Raw genomic sequence first — 23,440 nt, 5'->3', positions numbered from 1 at the left:
CAGGAAACGTTGAATTTAATGCATTGAATTATAAGGTCTGTCCATACATGTGTCTGTCTCAGGCATTAGATCTAAAGACAAGAACTTGGCCGTTCTAAATTTGCCTGTATATATTCCCATAGCCAGCACAGCACAGCACAGTGTCATACACATTGTAGGCAATCAGCTATTTGCTGATGTGAAGGAAACCTCATTAACTAGAATACTCTATACATCAGAAAGTTCCATTTCCTTACCACACTGGAGAGCAAGGAGTTCACTGTATTAGCTTTTACTTTTCATTTTAGTTGACTTGGGTGACACTGGATTTAAGTGACAGATCACTGTGCCCTACCTGCCTTTTTACATTATCCAGTCCACCCAAACTGTCCCTCAGGGACCAGCAGCCTTTGTGCTAAGGTTCTGATTTTACTTTGGCTGGCATGTATAGCTCCCCTTCTGTGGGGGTACATGTAGGAATGTGATAATTCAATTTCTTAGTTTGTGTTATTTTATCAGCATTAGTCTGTGCCATGCACCTTTCTTGTTTCAATCATTCGCCTTTTTCTTGCCTCACCATTCCCACCAGGCCTGTGATAGGAAAATTGTATGAGTATCCTTAGCTAATCGATAATATTGTTTTTGCACGTGTGAATTTTTAGTTTACATACATTATGGACCTTGTTGGTTTTTTCTCTATTTTTTAAACTGTTAATGTTAACATAACTTTAAGCTCACAGAAAACTTATAAGAGTGATACAAGGAACAATCATATTTGCCAGGATTCTGCATTATTTGGAAGGAAGAGAAAGTGTGTATTCACACACACACACACACACACACACACACACACACATATATAGACACACAAACAGTATTGTTATGTTGAACTCTTTGAGAGTTAAGTTGTAAACATCATTACCCTCTACCCCTAAATACTTCAGTGCCTATTTCCTAAGAACGAGACATTCACCTAAGTATATACTGCCTAGTTAGCAAAATCAGGAGATTGAGTATCAATAAATTACTATTACATAATTTACAAATCTTATCCAAATTTTCCCAGTAATGTCCTTTATGGGATTTTCCCCCCGTGCCCTAGCATCTAATCCAGGATACCATCTTGCATGTACCTTGTATGTCTTTTTAAATCTCTTTTAATCTTCAACTGTTGTTCAGCCTTTCTTTATTTTTCATGACGTTGACATTTTAAAGACCACAAGTAGTTATTTTGTGGACTTTCAATTGAGGTTTATCTGATGTTTCTTCAGGATTAGATTTCCTCCTCCCTCCTCAGCAAGGTTTCTTTTTTAAAAAATACTGTTTTTAAACTCTCTTTATGTTGATACATCTGTATCCAGTTTGTTGATTCCACCTGCTGCACAGAATTCCCTAATGCAGACTGCCTCTTGGAACGGATTGGCAGGGCTGCCAGGAAGGCAGCATCCAGCAGACCTTCCTTGGCATCAGGATGGTGTCTTTGCGGGAGCTGTATGACATGGGACATGAGAACACCACTTTGACACATGTGCGCTGGGTCACCCTGCTTTAGCTGATGGCGGTAGGCCTCAGATGTTTGCTTCGTCAACTATTTCTAAGGCACACGGAGCTATTATGCTTTGCAAGATAAGGTAGCATGAGAAGTTGATCTCTTTGATTGTTTCTTCCTTCATTGATTCATGTATTTAATAAATATTGATTAAGGGCCTACTCTGCTCGTTGGAGCTTATCTTCTAGCATATTGAATATGTAAAATAAACTTTTGAATTGAAAGCTCGTCTAACTGTGACAGAGGCAAAACTTTTCAAATTGAGGTTAAGGTAAATAGTTCGACATTTTCAATTTATTAGTAAAATAACCTTATAGAAATTATGCTTCTGCTTCATCACCCAAATACAGTGATTTTCATTTGTCTCTGGACTCTTTTGGTATTTACCAACATTGAACATCGTTTGTGCCTCATTATCTCTATAGGGCATAAATAATTTTGCATTCCCTTTTTTCCAGTGAAAATTATTTTGTATATACTTTCCCTTGTTTCATAACTGGCATATTCAGCACACTTAATGACTGTAGCAAGTTATTTCAAGCTGATCTATAACTTATGCATATCTCTTATGTTGTAAATTTGCCTTGTTTCTAGTTTTACCACTAATATTAGGAAAAAAATTTTAAAGGAAGTATGTATCAGGCTCCCGTGTTAAGGCAGTTTTGACAAATAGTTTTATCTAAAATCGTTCATTCTAAAATACAAAAAAGGTTAGATTCCTTTGAAGAAAACACACTCTGTCTTTTTTTAGGAAAACTTATTTTTTCTTGATTATGTTTTGAGCCTCCATTTATAATGGAAAGATAATTAGTAGAGAAAGACCTGATGTGCTTGGAGCTTTGCCAGCTGAAAACCTTACATGTATCGTTAGGAAACAGCAGGTTTCCAGTGGGGAATAGTAGAGTAATGGACTGTGCAGCTAAGATATAAGGCTGCAGCGTGACAGCAACAACTTCACAATCACTCACTTTCCTTGACACAAGTGGACAGCCTTTCAGTTCTTCCACACTTTCCTTGTGAGAGGCACCGGAGGAATACATCACCCTCTGGCAGGAGGCAGTCAGCTCCATCACAGCAGGGAGGACTGATGAGCTGTCTATACCTCTGGACACACCTAGGAATGATTCCACAGCAGTTGCTCAGTCCTCAACGAGGACTCAAGAAAGCAAGAAATGGACATAGTTCTTATTTACAGATCACTGTGTCTCACCCCACCCAGAATCTTCTGAGCATCTGGTGCTGAGAGGTGCTTGCCAGGGGTGAGGTGGAAGCTCGTGATCAGTGGGTGGTTTCAGGGATTATTTCTGAAGAGGACACAAATAAAAGATTTGTGACTAACTAACTGGACCTTGGGAGGGTGGAATAACTGAGACATTAATTGTTTGGTAGGCTCTGTTAGAAACTTCAAAGATACTAGGTAGGGCCCTGACCTCTTCTGTATTAGTTATGTGCCTGTATGGATTAGATGAGGATTTTCTTCATATACAGAATTTTTATCTTACTTTTCCTCCATGAGAGTAGGACCTTGTGTGTCTGGTTTCTTGCTCTATTTTCTGTTGATTAGTATGGAGCTTAGAGGGTAAGAAGTGCTCAATAAATATTTGGTGGTTGGACAATGACTTAAGCTGCATGGTTCTGTAGACTAAAAACACGATCATCTAGGCAGCTGCAATCTATTTGTTTAAAGGATTCTCTCAGGTTACTGCAGAAATGAGTAGGAGCTAAAGAAACCAAAGCTGGAGAATAGCAGGGTGCAAAGGAAAGTACAGTGGCTTTAGAGCCAGGCGGAAAAGGGTTCTTATCCCACCTCTACTACTCACTGCTGTCTTCACTTGGTTGACTTATTTATGATCCCTAAATCTGAGCTTTCACACCTGTAACGTGTATCAAACCACTTTCCTCGCAGAGTTTGTGGGCAGTTCATTGCTCAGAGTGGACACTCAAATATGTCCCCTTCTTCCTCCCTCCCCTGCCAGAAGGGAGACAAAAACAGGAGGGGCCCAGATGATGTGTCCAAGTGTTAGATCTCTGCATTCGTGTTATCTGTCATTTGAAGTGTGCCACATATTGGCTTCTCTTCATACAGCAGCTAATGGTATGCGTACTTCAAACAGCATAATGTACCTTTTGGTTCTGCTTTGAGCCTCTCTGTTAGTAACTGTGTTCTTTGTCTTTACAGGATTTATGAGCGTGTGATAGACCCTCCAGATACCAACCTTCCCCCAGGAATCAATTTATGGCTTGGCCAGCGCAACCAAAAGCATGGCTTATTCAAAGTAAGAACTAACGTTCTTTTTTTTGAAGTATATATATAGGCAATGCTCAATTTTCCGTGTTATTGGAGATATGTTTATAATTACATTAGTGGGAAGGGCATGATATAATAGCTACTAATGTTTATTGAACACTTACTTTGTGACACATGCTTTTCTATGTGCTTGACGTGAATAAACTGGTTTACTTGTCTTAATAATTTATGAAGTAGGTACTTTGAAACCAGGCAGAGTGTTAAGTGACTTGCCCAAGGTTATCCAGTTCACTCTGCTGCCAGGTATGGATGATCCAGAATGCAAATGATCCTCAAAATGTTGACCTCCCAATTCTGAAGGATTTAGAATAATCTTCAAACTGGTTTCCCTTCTCAGATTATAAGTTAATTCAGTTTAGAGTAGATGTCGAGATATGAAAACTAAATCTCTGCTTCCTTGAGCTTTGGTTTAATTGCGTTACTGGGAACAGAAAACCAAATACTGCATGTTCTCACTTTTAAGTGGGAGCTAAACATTGAATACACAAGGACACAAAGATGGGAACAGTAGACACTGTGGACTACTAGAGGTGGGAGGGAGAGAGGGCGCCATGGGTTGAAAAACTATCTGTTGGGTACCATGCTCACTACCTGAGTGACTGGACCATCCATGCCCTAAACCTCATCATCATGCAGTATACCCATGTAATAAACCTGCATGTGTACCTCCTACATCCAAAAATTTTTAGAAAATAACTGCATTATTATACTTCACAAAAACATGAGGATACAGTGATAAAATAAATTGAAAAACTTAAAAATACCGTGAAATTTTAAGACAGTCTTGTTCTTTAAAAGAATGACACACTTTTGCTTCTGGCAATATGGCAGACCAGATATTCTAAAAATCCTTCTGCTTCAAAATGTGTATAATGCTTGATGAAATATCCCAAAAACCTTTTAAAATTCAGCATTGTACTTATATGAAAGGAATTCCTTGGGGACCAAATATGTGGAGGGGAGAGAAAGCCAGAGGGGTATCAGTACCAGGAACTTAGAGCCTTAGATTCCTTCCTTTTAATTTTTAAAAAATTAAGGTGTAATTCCACATGTTCTCACTCATAGGTGGGAGTTGAACAATGAGAACATGTGGACACAGGGCGGGGAACATCATATACCAGGGCCTGTCAGGGGTTGGGGGCTAGAGGAGGGATAGCATTAGGAGAAATACCTAATGTAAATGACGAGTTGATGGGTGCAGCAAACCAGCATGGCACATGTATACCTAGGTAACAAACCTGCATGTCATGCACATGTACCCTAGAACTTAAAGTATAATTAAAAAATACAAAAAGAAATTAAGGTATAATTTATATACGAGAAAATTCATTCCATTTAATGTACAGTGTCACAAGTTTTGGAAAATCTACACTGTATTATAATCGTCATTATAATTGAGATAAAGAACCATTTATTTACCTGCAAAAATTTCCATCCCCCTTTGTATTCAACCCTTCTCCTTGCCTGAAGCCTTTAGCAACCACTGGTCTGTTTTCTGACCCTGTAGTTTAGCCTTTACCAGAATATTATATAAGTGGAATCATTTATGTGTGTGTGTGTATTTACATAAGTTTGTATGTTGAGATTCACCAAGTTGTTGTGTGTATCAGTGGTTCATTGTTTTCCGTTGCCGAGTAGTATTCCAGTTCTGTTGTATGAATGTATCATTGTTTGTCCATTCTTCAGTTGATGGACATCTGGGTTATTTCCAGTTTGGAACAACTATGAATAGAGCCTCTATAAACATTTGCATACAGGCTTTTGTGTGAACAGAGGTTTTGATTTCACTTAGGTAAGTGTGTGGGTATGGGATTATTGGGTTGTATATAAAGGTATGTTTAAATTCACAGGCAACTGCGAAACCATTTTTCAAAGTAGCTGTGCCATTTTTTGCATTCCCACCAGCAATCTATGAAAACTTCAGTTAGAGCCTTAAATTTCAACCGTCTTTGTAGGATGGGAGGAATTACTTAGATCCCATGCATGAATGAGTGTTGGAATGGAAAATTTAAAAGTAAAGTCAGTCCACTGTCTAGCAGAGGGAGGCAATCCAGAAACTATCCTGTCTACATCTCATCTCCAGGTAAGAAAAAATAATACTTCCCAGAGAACTAGTAAACCACAGCACTTGAAGGGTTGCAGACTTGAAACGCAGATTTACTTTACCCATGAAACTCAATAAAGTATATTAAAGTGGCCCTGGCGCTGGATCTCGTACCTTGGGAGTCCTGATGAAGAAAATACAAATTATCTTTGGAGAAAGTCACTTTTGATGTACACCTCAAAGGATGCCCACAGATTAAGTCCATAAAATAGGAGCTCTAAAGCTATCATGAGTGACAGTGGAAAAAAACAAAAAAGTGCTCAGTTAGTCCTCAGAGGGCTACAGAAAATGAAATTAGCAGATAAGGAATGTTTTTCTTTTAAAAATTTTTAAAAAAACTTCTGTTTAAAATATTTGAAGAATCAAAATAATAAAGAATGTATTATGACTAGAGACAATAAGTAGGCCCAGAGATAGTTGAACTAAAAAGCACTTCCAAAAATGAAAGATACAGTTGTTGGAAGTTAAAAAAAAAATAAAACAACCAAAAACCTCACTGAACCTGCTAAACAGATTAGACACAGGTATGGAGAGCATTTGTGAAATGGAAAATATTGTTAAAGTAATTAAACTAATAGTAGTACTTCAGAGATAAAGAGAAGAAAATAGGAAAGAGGTTAAAATATAGCAAAGATACATGTATATAAAAAAAGTTTACATATCTGTTTAATATGTGTGTATATGTATGTGTATCTGTATAAAATGGCTATTCTGATGCCTCTGTGTTTTCTAAGTGGCTTCTTAGATAGCTTAGATAGATAGCTTCTCAGATATATATATTATTATATACATATATTTAAAAATTAAGGAAGATTATAAGGAATATATTATATCTATATATGCATATATATTTGAAAATTCCAAATAATAAACAGATAAAGGTTATGGGCACTATTAGAAGTATAATGGATAAGAATTTTCTAAACTTGATAAGAGACATTAATTCTCATTACTGAAAGAACAATGAAATAAAAGTATATGTTGTTGATTGCTATCTAAGAAGCCACATAGAAAACATAGAGGCATCAGAACAGCCATTTTATTTAGCTCAAAAGCCAATTTTTTTCTGCTTTGACCTGGCTAAGCTGATGCTGGGCTCTCTCCCAAGTCTGTGGTTAATTGGCATGCCAGCAGGTGGCAGGATGATCTGAGAGCCTCTTCACCTCTCTGGGGGTTGGCTGGCTGTTGATTCTTGTTCCTCAGTTGTCCTCTACATGGTCTCTCATCTCCAGTGGCCTAGCTCAGCTTATTTACATGTCAGCCCTGGGTTTCCAAGTATAGGAAGAGTGCAATCCCTAAAGTACTATGCTTTTCAAGGCTTTGTTTGCTTGATCACATTTACTAATGTTTTATTGCCCAAAGCAAGTCATATGGCCAAATCCAGAGTCAAAGGGTAAATAAATAGACTTCATTTCTTGAAGGGCTGGTCCATGATATCACATTGCAAGGATATGGATGCAAGGAGGGAAGAATTTTTTTGGCCACATGAGTAACCTATTATACAAATCAAGATAAATAGACAGCCACACTTAGATATATTGGCGGAGTAGCAGAACTCCAAAGACACAGAGAAGATCTTAAAAGTAGCCAGTGACAAAACACAAATTTTTCACAGAAGGATAACAAATTGAACAGCTGGCTTTTAACAGTAAAAGCAGAAGTCAAAAGACAGTAGAAAAAGTGTTTTCCAAGTTTTGAGAGAAAATAACTCTAAATGTAGTAGCATATACCAAGCTTAATTGTCATTTGAGAATGAGTGTGACATAAAGACATTAGTAGAGAAATAAAATTCAGTTTATGACCAATAGATCTTCATTTTAAAAACTTCCTGGAAAGAAGACATATAGTACAAGAAGAATTGGAGAGTAAATGCATATTGACAGCATGCACAAATCTTAGTGACTATTATTCTGAATGATTGCCATTATCATTGTTTGATTAAAATATGATAGTAATGCTTAATTTTAGAAAAATAAAATTAAAAATATTGACAGTGGAATCTTTCACCAGCAACCAGGATATCCAGGTTCTCTCATCAAAATTGACTAGAAGGCTGGCGTGACTCATGGAGAGAGGGAAGAACAGTGTGGTGCGGCAGCCCACCTGAGAGCCACATGGGAAAGGGGAGCCCCCTCCCCCCCACCCAAGGGAGGCAGATTTCCAGTAACTCCAGCCAGAGACTCAGGGACAGAATTCAGATCTCCCTGGGACCAAGCCCCTAGGGGGAGAGGTGGCCACAGTCTCTGTGGACCAGCAGACTTAGCCTCTTCTCTTGGTAGTTCTGAAGAATCCGGGCAGCCTAGACGACTGGGTTTCCCCCCAGCAAAGCACACCCGCTCCACCAATAGACAAAGTGCCTCATTAAACAGGTCCTGCTCCCTGTACCACCTAACTGAGTGAGACCCTCCAACAGGGATTGTCAGACACCCTATACAAGAGCAATCCTACTGGCATCAGTTTGGTGTCCCTTGAGGCCAGAGGTCCCAGAAGGAGCAGGCATCCATCTTTGCTGTTCTCCAGCCTCCTTAAGTGACATCTCCAGGCATGCAGTGAATCAGAGGAGTAGGGCCTGAAGTGAATCCCCAGCAAACTGCAGCAGTCCTTCAGAAGAGGGACCTGACTGTTGAAAGAAAAACACACAGAAAGTGACAAGAACAGCATCATAATCAACAACAAAAGGCCCCCACAAAAACCCCATCCAAGGGTCAGCAGTCTCAAAGACTGAAAACTAGACAAACTCACGAAGATGAGAAAGAATCAATGAAAAAATGCTGAAAACCCAAAAGGCCAGAGTACCTCTTCTCCAAATGATTTCAACATCTCTCCATCAAGGGCACAGATCTGGATGGAGGATCAGATGGACAAATTGACAGAAATAGCCTTCAGTAGGTGGGTAATAACAAACTCCTCTTAGTTAAGGAGCATGTTCTAACCCAGTGCAAGGAAGCTAAGAACCTTGATAAAAGGTTAAAGGAATTGCTAACTAGAATAACCAGCTTAGAGAGGAACATAAACAACCTGATGGAACTGAAAAACACGGCACAAGAACTTTGTGAAGCATACACAAGTATCAATAGCTGAATTGACCAAGCAGAAGAAAGGACATCAGAGTTTGAAGACCACCTTACTGAAATAAGACATACAGACAAGAATAAAGAAAAACGAAAAGGAATGAACAAAGCCTCCACAAAATATGGAGGCAGGGAGAATGGAAACGAGCTGGAAAACACACTTCAGGATATTATCCAGGAGAACGTCCCCAACCTAGCAAGACAGGCCAACATGCAAATTCAGGAAATACAAAGAACAACATTCAGATACTCTATGAGAATATCAACCCCAAGACACATAATCATCAGCTTCATGAGGGTGGAAATGAAGGAAAAAAGTGTTAAGGGCAGCCAGAGAGAAAGACCAAGTCACGTACAAAGGGAAGCCCATCAGACTAACAGTGGACCTCTCAGCAGAAACTCTATAAGCCGGAAGAGTGGGGGCCAATATTCAACAATCTTAAAGAAAAGAACTTTCAACCCAGAATTTCATATCCAGCCAAAGTAAGCTTCATAAGCGAAGGAGAAATAAAATCCTTTCCAGACAAGCAAATGCTGAGGAATTTCGTTACCACCAGGACTGCCCTGCAAGAGCTGCTGAAAGAAACACTAAATATGGAAATGAAAAACCGGTACCAGCCACTGCAAAAACATACCAAAATATAAAGACCAATGACACTACAAATAAACTGCATCAACCAGTGTGTAAAATAACCAAATAACATCATGATGACAGGATCAAATTTACACATAACAATACTAACCTTAAATGTAAGTGGGCTAAGTGCCCCAATTAAAAGACACAGAATGGCAAATTTGGATAAGGACTCAAGACCCATCGGTGTGCTGTATTCAGGAGACCCATCTTATGTGCAAAGACACACACAGGCTCAAAATAAAGGGATGGAGGAAAATTTACCAAGCAAATGGAAGGCAAAAAAAAAAAAAAAGAGCAGGGGTTAGAATCCTAGTCTCTGACAAAACAAACTTTAAACCAACAAAGATAAAAAAAGAAGGGCATTGCATAATGGTAAAGCGATCAATTCAACAAGAAGAGCTAACTATCCTAAATATATATGCACCCAATACAGGAGCACCCAGATTCATAAAGCAAATTCTTAGAGACCTACAAAGAGGCTTAGACTCCCACACAATAATAGTGGGAGACTTTAACACCCCGCTGTCAATATTAGACAGACCAATGAGACAGAAAATTAACAAGGCTATTCAGGACTTGAACTCTGCTTTGCATCAAGTGGACCTAGTAGATGTCTACAGAACTCTTCACCCCAAATCAACAGAATATACATTCTTCTCAGTGCCACATGACACTTATTCTAAAATCGACCACATAATTGGACATAAAACACTCCTCAGCAAATACAAAAGAACTGAAATCATAACAAACTGTCTCTCAGACCACGGTGCAATCAAATTAGAACTCAGGATTAAGAAACTCACTCAGAACCGCACAATTTCATGAAAACTTAGCAATGTGCTCCTGAATGACTCCTGAGTAAACAATGAAATTAAGGCAGAAATCAAGAAGTTCTTTGAAACCAATGAGAACAAAGAGACAACTGCTAGAACTGATCATCAGAGAAATGCAAACCAAAACCACAACGAGATACCATCTCACACCAGTCAGAATGGTGATTATTAAAAAGCCAAGAAACAATAGATCCTATGTGAGCCTGTGGAGAAATAGGAGTGCTTTTACACTGTCGGTGGGAATGCAAATTGGTTCAACTATTGTGGAAGACAGTATGGTGATTCCTCAAGGGTCTATGACCAGAAATACTATTTGACCCAGCAATCCCATTACTGAGTGTATGCACGAAGGAATATGAATAATTCTATGAAGACACATGCGGCTGGGCACAGTGGCTCAGGCCAGGCATGGTGGCCCACACCTGTAATCCCAGCAGTTTGGGAGGCCGAGGTGGGCGGATCACGAGGTCAGGAGTTCCAGACCAACCTGACCAATGTGGTGAAACCCCATCTCTACTAAAAATACAAAACTTAGCCAGGCGTGGTGGCTTATCCCTGTAATCTCAGCTACTTAGGAGGTTGAGGCAGGAGAATCACTTGAACCCAGGAGATGGAGGTTGTAGTGAGCTGAGATCATGCCTCTGTATTCCAACCTGGGTGAAAGAGCGAGACTCCATTCCAAAAAAAAAGACACATGCACATGTATGTTTATTGCAGCACTATTCACAATAGCAAAGACATGAAACCAACCCAAATGCCCATCAATGTTAGACTAGATAAAGAAAATGTGGTACATATACACCATGACATACTAGGCAACCATAAAAAGGAATGAGGTCATGTCCTTTGCAGGGACATGGGTGAAGCTGGAAGCCATCATCCTCAGCAAACTAACACAGGGACAGAAAACCAACACTACAGGTTCTTACTCATAAGTGGGAGTTTACGAACATGTGGATACAGAGAGGGGAACAACACACCCTGGGAGACTGTTGGGGGGTGAGGGGGGAGGGGAGGGAACTTAGAAGATGGATCAATAGGTGCAGCAAACCACCATGGCGTATGTATACCTATGTAACAAACCTGTACACTCTGCACATGTGTCCCGTGGTTTTTTTTTTTTTTTTAGAGGAAATAAAAAAATAATTAAAATTAAAAAGAATATTGACAGCAATAAAATGATAGTAGGGGTGATCTGATTTAAAGTGCTCTAAGGCCTTGTATTGGTCAGAGAATAGAGAAACTGATTAACTTTAGACTTTAAGTCTGCATGTTGGAATTAAAACATCAAAATAATAGAAATCGTGTTTAACTCCCAAACTCTGAGATTTAAGTATAAGAGGAAAGGGGATTTTTTAAAGCCTCATCAACCCAAAATAAGATAAGAAGAGAAATATTTAATGTAAGATACCAGATATAATTCCATTTCACAATTGTTATTATCATTTAAGTGATTTACACTTAGAATGAAAAATAAGAGTATTATATTGAATTCATAAAACCCAAAGCCTGTTGTATATTTCTTACAGTGAAACAGCAAAAAAATAAGGACTCATAAATGTTGATAGAGAGGTAGTTAAAAAAAAAAAAGAAAAATAGGCCAAACTAAACATGAGAAGGCTGGAGAAACTGCTGATATCAAACTGCAAGGGCAAAAAGGTCACCACATAACAATAAGCTGTTTTAAAGATGTATATACTGAAGAACATAATCTCAAACTGTATGTTGTAGCCTGGTAGGATAGCAGGGATGGATGGCCTACTCGCTACAGTGTGCTGGGTCAACTGAATGTCCCCATGGGGAAAGCACTAATCTTGACCCTGTTTCACACAACTGATAATGCAAAATCAATTCCAAGTGGGCTATAGATCAAAATCTAAAAGTTAAACTGACAAAGCTTATAAAAGATAACATAGGAGAATACTTTATGACCTTGATGTAGGAAAAAATGCTTTTTAAATAAGACATAAGAAATAATAGCTATAAAGGAAAAGACTGATCCATTGGAATATATTAAAATTTAGAACTTTTCTCATGAAAATAGATGACTAAGAGAGTAAAAAGGCATGTCAGGGAATAGGAGGAGCTATTCAAAGTAGTTGTGTCCCGCAAAGACCTTTTATGCAAACTGTATAAAGGACCCCTTTACATCAATAACAAAAAGTCTATCCAATAAAAAATTTGAGAAAAATACTACCAGGCACTTCACAAAAGGGAATGTCCAAAAGGCTAGTAAACATAGGGGATGGTATCAATATGATTAGTCATCAGGGAAACTAAAGCCAAACTGAGATGCTACTGAATGTCCATCAGAATGGGTCAAATTAAAAACACAGACCATACCATGTATTTGCAAGGATGTGGAGCAACTGGAGCCTTCATTCACTGCTGGTGGGAATGAAAGTGATTTAAGTACTAAGGAAACCTGTTTGTTAGTATAGTTAATAAAATGGACGTACGTTTATTTCCTATGACCAAGAAAGAATACTCTAGGTACCTAATGTCTAATAGAGATATACATTTGTATACATTAAAAGACATGCACAGAATGTTTAAGATTTGCATAAATTTCATGGGGTGCATGTGAATGTTGTTATATGTATATAATGTATAGTGATCAAGTCAAGGTATTTAGGGTGTCCATTGCCTGAGTATAATACATTTTTTCAGTATAGTCACCCTACTCTGCTATCAAACATTGAAATTATTCCTTCTATCTTACGGTATGTATGTGCCCTTTAACTAGCTTCTCTTCATCCTTCTCCATGTACCCCATTCACCCTTCCCAGTCTCTGTTATCTGTCTTTCCACTCTCTATCTTTCCACTCTCTGTGTATTCAAATTTTTTAGCTCCCACGTATAAGTGAGAACTTGTGATACTTGCCTTTTTCATGCCTGAATTATTTCACTTAAGATAATGACCTCCAGTTTCATCCATGTTGCTGCAAATGACATGACTTCATTTTCTTTTTTTGGCCAAATAGTATTTCATTGTGTATATAGGCCATATTTTCTTTTTCTTAATTCTATGATTTGATGTTTATTTTTTATATTTTTGAAAAAATTTCAATAGATTTTGGGGAACAGGTGGTTTTTTGTTTCATGGATAAGTTCTTCAGTGGTGATTTCTGAGATTTTTGGTGCATGCATCACCCGAGCAGTGTACACAGTACCCAACATGTAGTCTTTTACCCCTCACCCTGTCTCACCCTTTCCCCTAAGTCCCCAGAATCCATTGTCATTCTTATGCCTCTGTGCCCTCATAGCTTAGCTCCCACTTATGAGTGAGAACATACGATATTTGGTTTTCCATTCCTGAGTTACTTCACTTAAAATAATGGTCTCCAATTTCATTCAGGTTGCTGTGAATGCCATTATTTCATTTCCTTTTATGGCTGAGTGGTATTCCATCATATATATGCCACAATTTCTTTATCTGTTCATCAGTTGGTGGATGTTTAGGCTGGTTTCATGTCTTTGCAGTTGTGAATTGTGCTGCTATAACCGTGTGTACGAGTGTCTTTTTCATATAATGACTTCTTTTTTTCTGGGTAGATACCCAGTAGCAGGATTGCTGGATCAAATGGTATTTCCACTTTTGGTTCTTTAAGGAATCTCCATACTGTTTTCCATAGTGGTTGTAACAGTTTACATTCACAACAGCAGTGTAAAAGTGTTCCCTTTTCATCACATCCATGCCAACATCTATTATTTTTTTATTTTTAAATTATGACCATTCTTGCAGAACTAAGGTGGTATGTCACTGGGGTTTTAATTTGCATTTCCATGATAATTAGTGATGTTGAGCATTTTTTCATATGTTTGTTGACCATTTGTATATACCACATTTTCTTTATCATTGATGAACACTTAGGGTGATTCTATATTTTTGCTTTCACAAATGATATTTGCTTTCACAAATCTATAAATAAAACTAGGGAAGTCTCCTAATTTTATTTATATATCTAAGTGGCAGTTGCACAAAGTGTTTACTTCGAGTTAATTCATCAATATGTACTTTTATGATTTGTGTAACTTTATATATGTTATTCTTTAATAAAAATGTGTACTAAACTATACATATATGCATAGTAGGTAATTAGAGGGAAAATGGATAAATTTGCCATCATACTGAGTGATATTTAACATACTTCTTGCAGTAACTTATAGATAAAGCAAGCAGAAAAGTTAGTAAGCATATGGATTTAAACATACTTCACAAGTTTATCTAATGGCTGCATATATACATATGTGTGTGTATATATATATACACACACACACAACCAACAATGAACACACCTAGAACATGGAATCTTTGTGAAAATTAACTACATAAAAGGCCATAAAAAGGAAGTCTCCACAAATTACAAAAAATTACAAAAAATGATACATAGACCATATTCTCTGATGACAATGCAGTTACGTTAGAAATAAATAGTGAAAAGATAACTAACCTCTCACCTTTGTATGTTTGGAAATATAAACAGTATCATTTTAAGTAATCAGTCTGGGGGAAAATAATAGTATAAGTTAATAACTAACTTAGAAAGATAATAAATATCACAATTTGTGAGATGCAGCTAAAGCAAATCTTAGCAGTATTTATCTTTAAATGGCTGTATTAGAAAAGGTAGATATTTAATGAGTTAAACATCCAAATAGGAAAGTTAGAAAAAGAGCAATAGAATGTATACAAAGAAAGTAAAAGGAATGAAATAGTAAGAATGTAGAACAGAAATTCATAAAATAATGAGTAGGGTACAATAGGCAAGATCAAGAAAGCCAAAATTTGGTCATTTGAAAATACACTGGGAAATTTGAACAAGAAGAAAATGAGAGAAGGCATAAATACGGTAGAAATAAAAAAGCATATAACAATAAATGCTGCAAAAATTAAAACAGTAACCATTTATTAATAACTTTATGTCAATAAAATGGAAAATTAGAGAAAAATGGACAATTTTTTAAAGCTACATGAATTACCAAAATGGACTTGAAATAAACAACTACAGTAGTCTTAGCTTCATTAAAGTAATTGAGTTTATGATTCGAAGTCTATTGTACCAGTTAGCTTTTGATAGACAACAAATCAAAACAAAGCTGAATGGCTTGACACAACAGCCTTTATTTACCTCACAATTTTGTGGGTTAGAAATTTAAGCTGGGCTTACTTTGCTGGATTTTATTCTCAGTGGGTTCATTTGTGCATCTCTGATCAGCTCCTGGGGTTTCTGGGGCCTGGCTGTACTAGAATGACCTTAGCTGGTATGGCTTTTCTGTGCTTTATGTGGCCTCTCAATTTCCAGAAGTCTAGCCCAAACTAGTTTACATGATCATGTAACAAAGTTTCAAGAGTCAGAGCAGAAATGTGCATGGCCTTTTGAGGCCTAGGCTTGAAACTTGCACTAGATTACTTAGATGCATTATATTGGCCAAAGCAAGTTACAAGGCCAGCTGGGATTCAAGTGTATTGGAAATAGATTTGACCTTTTGATGGGATATGCTACAAATTCACATTGCACAGACATGGACACAGTGAGGAGCAAAGCACTGGCACCATTCTTGCAGTCTACCATGTCCCTCCACCAAATAACCATGAGGCTCACACAGTTTTACAGAGGCGTTCTAGGACACATCCAGGGAAATAATTCTAATCTTATATAAACTCTTCCAGGAGGAGAATAAATGAGAGTACAACTCATCTAATTTTATGAGGACAGTGTCACCTTGATTTGCAGACTAGACAAGGACCGTATGAGAAGGGAATTGCTTAAGCCAATTTACTTTTGAACAGATTAGATTAAAAATTTTAAACAGGCCGGGCGCGGTGGCTCAAGCCTGTAATCCCAGCACTTTGGGAGGCCGAGATGGGTGGATCACGAGGTCAGGAGATCGAGACCATCCTGGCTAACACGGTGAAACCCCGTCTCTACTAAAAAATACAAAAAACTAGCCGGGCGAGGTGGCGGGCGCCTGTAGTCCCAGCTACTCGGGAGGCTGAGGCAGGAGAATGGCATGAACCCGGGAGGCGGAGCTTGCAGTGAGCTGAGATCCGGCCACTGCACTCCAGCCTGGGCGACAGAGCGAGACACCGTCTCAAAAAAAAAAAAAAAAAAATTTTAAACAAAATATTATTAGCAAACTGTTTATTAGCAGTGTGTATGTATGCTTGTGTGACTGGGTGTATGAGAGAGAACAAGTTGATTATTTCAATAGTGAAAATTTGTTTTTATCTTCAGAAAATTTCTTAATGAAATTCACTATGTTGAACAGACAAAAGGAGAAAAAAATCCAATGACCTTCTCAAGAGGCAGAAAAAGCGCTAGATTAAATTCAATACTGACTCATTAAAAATTCTTAGCAAACTAGAAATAGAAGGAAACTTCATTAAATTGATAAAAGTACATAAAGTAAACATACATCAATATCATACTTATGGTTTAAATATTAAGAAAATTCCTGTTAAAATCAGGAACCACACAAGAATGATTATTATCAGTGTTTCTATTCATTATTGTAGTGGAAGTTCTTACCAGCAAAATAAGTAAAAATCTTAAGGAGTATAAAGAAAAATGTAGTTATTAACACATTATGTAGTTGTGTATGTAGAAAAAAATGATCACCAAATTATTAGAGTTAGCAAGAGTTCAGAAAGAGTGCTAAACATAAAGCCAAAGATAAGATCAATTGCATTGCTGAACAAAAGCAACACAGTAGCAGCTGCAACAGCAACAATAACAAAAATTACAATTAAATAGATTTTATTTATAATATCAAAAGGTGAATAAAATACTTAAGAACAAATCAAATAAAATATGTACATGACACCTACAAAGAAAATTATAAAATTTTATTAAAAACCACTAAAGAAGACCTAACTGGGCAGAAGTACACTATGTTCTTGGAGAAGAAGGCTTAAAATAATAAAAATGTCTGATCCTTCCACATTGGTCTCTAGGGTCAATGAACTTGTAATCAGTTCCCAAGAGGATTTGTTTTTTTCCTGATGGACTCTGCAAGCTGATGCTAAAGTTTTTAGGGAAGACCAAAGGCCAAGAATAATTAAGACATTTTCTGAGGGAGAAAGAGGAAGGGACTTAGCTATCCAGATGTGAAGGCTTATTGTAAAGTTACAGCAATCAACAGAGTGTGATATCACTACATTGGTGAGCACATGAACCAAGAGATCAGAATGGAGAGGCCAGAAATAACCCTTTCATCATATGTGGAAACTTGGAAACTTGATATGTAACTGATGTGGCATTCCTGACCAATGAGGAAAGGATGGATTCATCAATACATGGTTAGGAAAATCAGTTATTTAAAAACATTATATATGTATATATAATAGACACACACATTGAGTGATGTAATTGATTTTTGTGTACAGTATAAGGAAAAGCTTCAAATATATACCTGAACCATAAATAAAATAAAAATAAATAAAAATCACTTAGAAGTACAGTTGAATTAAATATCTAACTGTGAAAGCACAATGTTGAAAGGTTTTGAAGACAACATACGAACGTATCTTCACGATCTCATTCAGGATAGAGAAGTTCTTAAGATAAAAAATGCAAAAGTCCTTAAAGAAAATATTGATGGGCTTACTGCCTAAAATTCTAAAGAAGATCTTGACAATTAGCAAAAAAAAAAAAAAAAAAAAAAAAAGTATTCATTAAAGAAATGCTGTAAATCAATAAGAAGCCTTTTTTTTTTAACTCAATAGTAAGTCAGGCAAAAGATACAGAAGAATGGTTTTCCAAAGTAGTAAGCATAAATAGCCAGTGAACATATTGAAAGTAATTCAAGTTCACTAGTTATCTTGGAAATGCAAATTAAAACCTTTATGAGAAACCATTTCTTACCCATTAGCCTGGCAAAAGTGAAAAACCATCTGACAATGCTATGTGTAGGGGAAGTCGTTGAGCAATGGATTCTTACCCCCGAAACTTGAATTGGTAAAACAAATAGGGAGGGAAATTTGGGAGTCCTTGTAATATGCATAATTTTGACATAGGAGCCCAACTCTTTGGTATAAACATTGAGGAAACTCTTGATCATATACCCAGGTATATATGTATAAGCATCATCACAGGAGATTTTTTTTATTTTGTTTTGTTTTTTTTTTTGGTAATTTCAAAAACTTGGAAAAAACCTAATGGTCCATCAGTAGGAGCATGTTTAAATACATTGTAGTAGAGTCAGCCAAAGAAACATAAAAATCAGTGAAATTGAACAAAAATTGATGAATTGCTAAAGTAATTTTAAATGAAAAAGCTAGTAGCAGGGGAAAATTACAGTATTAAATGATTTATATATTTCAAAATGCCAAATAATTCAATATACTGCTTATTGATACATCCATATATATACAAAAACAAATGCATAGGAATGATAAACACTAAATTTAGAATAGTTTAATTCTGAGAGGAGGAAATGGGAATTTTATTAGGGTTGTAAACCCAGAAGACTTCAACTATATTGAAGATATTTTATTTCTCAAGTGTTTGCTGTATTTTGTTTTCAACCCTTTTGTACATCATAAATATTCAAAATGTTTACAATGGCATACTTTTTCAGGGTGATGATCCACATATATATGTGACTATATGTATATATGTGTGTATGTGTGTATATATATATGTATAAAATTTTGCCTTGTTTCCAAGAATGAACAGAAATTCATCCAGGTGTCTCAGTTTAAAACTGAACTCATATTCAATGCAATGCTGTTTCTTGTTCTGTAGCTAGTTACTACCTGGTGAAGCTCAACTTTACTTGTGGGCCCTGGATCTGTAATGAAGGGCAATGACTGGTTCTCAATCCTGAAAAGACATTAAAATCACATTGGGAGACTTTAAAAATCAAATTATTGTGTACTCTTAGACCTCCTCATTGAGAATCTGAACAGTAGGGTCTAAGAACTGACAAATGTTTTTCACAACCTTCTTATTGGTTTTGATTTATTCAATTTGAAGTTTCAAATTTGAGTGCATTGACATACGGGAAATATGTGCTGATAGCCTGGATTAGGGTTTTGCCTCCTCTCTATAAAGAGCCCACAAATCTAATATATGGTCAGTAATTAGCTTCTAATTAGTGACTTTTTAGATTAGTGGTTTTCTAACTTTAGAGTGCATACAAATATCCTGGAAGGCTTGTTAAAACACAAGTAGCTGGATGTCAACAAAATGTTAGAGTAGAAAACCCCAAGCTACTGTTTCTCGACAGAAACACTGAAAAACAAGCAGAAATTTGTCAGAACCAACTTTGTTGGAACTTGGGAAAATAGTCAAAGGTTTATAGCAAGTGAGTAAATGCTGAATCAAGAAAAAGGCAACCTTAAAGGACTAGGAAAGCTGTGAGGTATGTTTACTTGCCTTTTGCACCATACCATTTATAACCCAGTGGCAGTCTTGAAAGATTTCAGCCCATGTTCCTAATGTAGGACAACAGTCTCTGGTTGTGGAATGAGCAGAGCAGACCTTATTCACAAATTATTTTGTATGTCTTTTCTAACTATCTTGGACTATGTGAAGAACCGATACAAGGTACTTGTTTCCATCTCACCTAACTCAGAACTCTTCAATGCTGGAAAACAGTGGCAGGCATTGATTTATTGTATATTTCAAAATAGCTCCAAGAGAAGATTTGGAATGTTCCCAACATGAATAAATAACTAATGTTTGAAGTGATAGATATCCCAATTATCCTGATTTGATCATTGTATATTGTATGCATGTACCAATTATCAAATGTACCCAATACATAGATACAATTATTATGTATTAATTTAAGAAAATATTTCAAATCTAACAAACACCATGTGGCTGCCTGTGGCCAAAGAGTATGTTTGAGACATATAGTAGATCACGTAAAGCAAAGAGAAAATGCTGGAAAGAGAGTTTCTTTGGACAATTAGGACATTCAAAATCACCTGTGTGTTCAAGGAATTTAGAAAGCCATACACATGCCTAGGGCAAGAGGCAAGGCCAGAAAAGACTTGAGAACACCCAAAGCTTTCATCTTGGGCTGATCCCCAGGATCAGTGCAAGCCTGGCTAAGTGTTGAAGGAGGATCCCAGCACAGAGATAATCTGCAAGGGTTGGAGGAGTCTCTCTCTCTCGTTTTTGGCTGCTGACATTCAAGGAAATCCCTGTCAAAATACTTTTTTTCTTTTAACATTTTTTTTTCTTTTCTTTTTTCTTCTGAGACAGGGTCTCATTCTGTTGTCCAAGCTGGAGGGCAATGATATGATCATGGCTCACTGCAGCCTTGACCTCCTGAGCTCATGTAATCATCCCGTTTTAGCTTCCTAAGAAGCTAGGACTACAGGCACACGTGACCATGCCTGGCTAATTTTCAATTTTTTTTTTTTTTTCATACAGACAAGGTCTCACTATGTTGCCCAGGCAGGTCTCAAACTCCTGGCCTCCAGCAATCCTCTTTCCACAGCCTATCAGAGGATTGGGAATACAGGTGTGAGCCACCTTGCCTGGCCCCAAATACTTTATAACATAAGGTTAGGAACAGAGATTTCAGTTACTATACATAACTAGAAATACAGTCTCTGCAAAAATAGTTTGGTAAGCAACTAAAGAAATGGACTACTATAGCATTCAACAGTCAAAAGTAAAGAAAAACAAAACTCATCAAACCCTAGTAAAGGGGAGGATCTGTTCTCCAGTGTTAATATGTTATAATATCCAAATGTTCGGTGTTCAAATAAAGTCACAGGCAAAGAAAGAAAGAGGAAAGTATTGTCGTTCAAAGGAGCAAAATAAATGAATAAAAACCATTCCTGAGGAAGCACAGATATTGAGCTTACTGTACAGACTTTAAAATAACTGTCTTTAATGTGCTTAAAGAGCTAAATGAAAACATGGATAAAGAAATGTCAGGAAAATGATGTATAAACAAAATGAGAATATCAATGAAGAGATATAAATTATAAAAAGGAACCAAACAGATATTCTGCAGCTGAGAAGTACAACTGGAATAAAACACTTACTAGAGGGATACAAGAGAAGATGTGAACAGGCTGAAGAATGAGTAATGGAACTTAAAGATAAGATTATTGAAATTAACAAGGCTGTGAAGCAAAAAGAAAAATGAATAAAGAAAAATGAACAAGGCCTGAGGGATCTATCTGTAGGACATTATCAAATAGACTAATGTATGCACCAGGGGTGTCTCAGGTGGAGAAAACAGAGAGAAAGTACTAGAAAGAAAATTTGAAACAATAATGGTTAAAACTTTTCATATTTGATGAAATATATGAATGTATATATCCAAGAAGTTTAGCAAACTGTAAGATAAACTCAAAGGTATCCACACTGAGAAACACTTGATGAAACCATCAAAAGACAAACACAAAGAGAATCTTGAGAGCAGAAAGCAAGACATGACTGTCAAATACAAGGACTTCTTCATAAGATTAATAGCCAATTTATCATCAGAAACCATGGAGACCAGAAGGCAATTGGTTGTCATATTTAAAGTAGGGTCATTACTACTGACCTCACAGAAATTAAAAGGATTAAAATAGAAGACTATGAATAATTACATGAAAACAAATTAGATAACCTAGGTGAAATTGACAAATTCCTAGAAACACATAACCTACTAAGACTGGATCATGAAGAAGACTGGATCATGAAGAATTAGAAAATCTGAAGAGACTTATAATAAGTAAAGTGTTTGAACTGGTAACAAAAATCTCTCAACCAAGTAAAGTCTGGGACCAGATGGCTTCACTGGTGAATTGCAACAAACATTTAAAGAAGAATAAACATCAATCCTTCTCAAACTCTTCCAAAAAATTAAAGTGGAGATACATTTCCTAACTCATTCTATGAGGTCAGAATTACTACAGTACCAAAGCCAGATAAGGACATCATAAGCAAAGAAAATTACAGACTAATATCTCTTATGAATGTAGAGGCAACATTTCTCAACAAAATATAAAGGAATTGAATCCAACAGTGTATTAAAAGGATTATACACTATGCCCAAGTGGGATTTATCCCAGGAGAGTGGTTTAACATAGGAAAATCAATCAATATTATATGCCACATTAATAGAATGAAGGAAAAAAAACCCCACAGGATCATCTCAATTGACACAGAAAATGCATCTGACAAAATCCAATATCTTGTCATGATAAAAACATTCAGAAAATGAGCAACATATGGGAACTTTCTTAACATGATAAAGGGCATTAATGAAAAAACTCAGAGCTAGCATTATACTAAATAGTGAAAGACTCAAAGTTTTCCTTTTAAGATCAGGAAGAAGGCAAAGACATCATTACTGCTATTTAACACGGTACTGGAATTTCTAGCCAGTGCAAATGGACAAGAATGCATTCAAATTGGAAAAGAAGTAAAACTATCTGTACTCACAGATGCTGTGAGTCTGTGTATAGAAGTTGGACCCCCTACTTCACACTGTATATAAAAATGATCTCAAAATCAACTGGCATTCTAAATATAATAGCTACAAGCATTAAATCTTAGAATTAAAAAGTAGAGGTAAATCTTTGTGGTCTTGCATTTCACAATGGATTCTGTTGGTCACAGAAAGCGTGACCAACAAAAGAAAAAAATAGATACATTGGATTTCAAAATTTAAAAAAATTTCTTCATCAAAAGAGATTATTAAGGATGTGAAAACAAAACCAAAAAAGGAAGAACATATTTTCAAATTGTGTGTCTTATAAAAATTTAATGTCCGGAGTATATAAAGTACTCCTATAACTGAACAAAATGACAAATAATCTGATTGAAAAATGGGCAAATGATCTGAATACACATTTATCCAAAGAAGATATACAAATGGCCAATAAGCACATGAAAAGATACTGAACATCTTTAGTCATTAGGAAAATTCAAATTAAACCTCCAATGATATGTCATTGCATACCTCAGTGGTTATAATTTTTAAATAGAATTCCC

The 23,440-nt window shown here is 36.5% G+C and overlaps 1 protein-coding gene across 1 annotated transcript in view; it reads left to right on the top strand.

Moving 5' to 3' along the window:
• NELL1 (neural EGFL like 1) overlaps positions 1-23,440 on the top strand; it is a 949,982-nt gene that overhangs the window by 224,696 nt on the left and 701,846 nt on the right. The window contains 1 exon segment of the mRNA XM_030918045.1: positions 3,708-3,804. Coding sequence (XP_030773905.1) covers positions 3,708-3,804 — 97 coding nt within the window.

The sequence above is a fragment of the Rhinopithecus roxellana genome, chromosome 15 (assembly GCF_007565055.1).
Source record: "Rhinopithecus roxellana isolate Shanxi Qingling chromosome 15, ASM756505v1, whole genome shotgun sequence".
In the NCBI taxonomy this organism is placed as follows: Eukaryota; Metazoa; Chordata; class Mammalia; order Primates; family Cercopithecidae; genus Rhinopithecus; species Rhinopithecus roxellana.
The sequence above is the reverse complement of the archived record's forward strand: the minus strand, read 5'-3'. Positions and strand labels throughout refer to the sequence as shown.